The sequence below is a fragment of the Coregonus clupeaformis genome, unplaced genomic scaffold (genome assembly GCF_020615455.1).
Source record: "Coregonus clupeaformis isolate EN_2021a unplaced genomic scaffold, ASM2061545v1 scaf2814, whole genome shotgun sequence".
NCBI classification, from domain to species: domain Eukaryota; kingdom Metazoa; phylum Chordata; class Actinopteri; order Salmoniformes; family Salmonidae; genus Coregonus; species Coregonus clupeaformis.
In genome coordinates, this window is record NW_025536268.1 from 60001 (window position 1) to 61742 (window position 1742).

A 1742-nucleotide genomic window follows, 5' to 3' on the forward strand; every position below is an offset into this window, starting at 1 on the left:
GCAGATCAATGATCATGAACTCACTGCTCGGATGCTGTGGATGAGTTTTCCCATTTAGCTAGTTCTCCCCCTTGTGTACCATCAAGACGAGGAAGATGAGAGAGAGAGAGAGAAGAGAGATGGAGGAGAACAGAGGAGTGATGTGTAGAGTTGAGGGAGGAGAGGAGCGTGAGCGGGACAGAGAGAAAGTGAGAGGATAGATAGATAGATAGATAGATAGATAGATAGATAGATAGATAGATAGATAGATAGATAGATAGATAGATAGATAGATAGATAGATAAAATGGGTGATGGAGGAGCGGTGGACGGGTGGATGAGAACAGAGTGCTAGAGGACGTAATGGTGAGGGCAGAGTGAAGCCGGGGAGCGGGACGTACGTGTTCTCCTCGCCCACAATGCAGATGGCTGACAGCAGCTTGACCACGTCAGTCATCATGGCGGGCTGGGTCGGATCCATAGCTCGGGCCAACAGGGAGAGACTTCATCTCCTCTCCCAGGATACGCTCCAAACCATACTAGAATCAGACAACAAATCACACGTTACTTATACACACACCACTCTGTACTGGAATCAACACAATGGACACAACATTACCCTTCCACACAGGATACTCTCCAAACCATACAAGACGGGACAGAGACAACAGTTAATACATTAACCAACCATACAGGAATAGGACAGGACAGACATCTGACACATTAACAATAATGGGATAGACAGGACAGATAACTGATATGTTAACCATACTGAGGACAGACAGGACAGATAACTGATATGTTAACCATACTGGGACAGACAGGACAGATAACTGATATGTTAACCATACTGAGATAGACAGGACAGATAACTGATATGTTAACCATACTGGGACAGACAGGACAGATAACTGATATATTAACCATACTGAGATAGACAGGACAGATAACTGATATGTTAACCATACTGGGACAGACAGGACAGATAACTGATATGTTAACCATTCACACACACAGAGACCTTTAATATGTAGTGCTAGAACAGACAGAGACCTTTAATATGTAGTGCTAGAACAGAAAGAGACCTTTAATATGTAGTGCTAGAACAGAACAGCTTCTGGTTTAACACAGCAGATAATACAACCATCATTTAAACTGAAATGTAAACCCATTGCCCACCCACACAGGTCTACCGTGTGGCACTAAAGGTATTTCACAAAGAAACACCAACAAATGTAAAACTGTTTCCAAGAGAAAGTGAGTTATTTCCCAACGGTATATGTGTAAAAAGGAAAACTAGGCCTGCCAAATGATACTGAACGTGGTATTCAGGTGAGAGGACGGCTGTTTCTCTCCTTCTAGCATCGAAACATCTCAACACAACAGCATGGGCTGTATAGGAAGCCATCATCGAGACAGAGAAATACAACGGAATAAAGAACATTGTTATATTGTGTGTGTGTTCGTGTGAGTTGTAACCATTTTTGTAGCATACTTTTTTATTTTTTAATATTTGAAGTAGTACGCTATTCCACAACAGTAAAGGTCAGTACACTGAATATGTATTAGATATGTTCTATTCCCTGCACTTCACAGTTAGTGCTCGGCAGGCTGCGTGTTGGGAATGAGCTTGAGGACTACTGAGGATTGGGGAGCGGAGTGGGTGTCTGTCTGTCTGTCTGTCTGTCTGTGTGAGTGTGTGTGTGTGTGTGTGTGTGTGTGTGTGTGTGTGTGTGAGTGGGTGAGTGGGTGAGTGGGTGAGTG

General features: G+C 43.4%; 1 protein-coding gene across 1 annotated transcript in view; it reads right to left on the reverse strand.

Annotated features, from left to right (window-relative positions):
* Positions 1-517, reverse strand: part of LOC121560486 (protein diaphanous homolog 3) — a gene marked incomplete at both ends in the record, with an annotated part of 53346 nt that extends 52829 nt beyond the window's left edge. Inside the window, 1 exon segment of the mRNA XM_045219836.1 lies at positions 380-517. Within this exon segment, the coding sequence (XP_045075771.1) occupies positions 380-517 (138 nt within the window).
* Between the last annotated feature and the right edge of the window lie 1225 nt (positions 518-1742).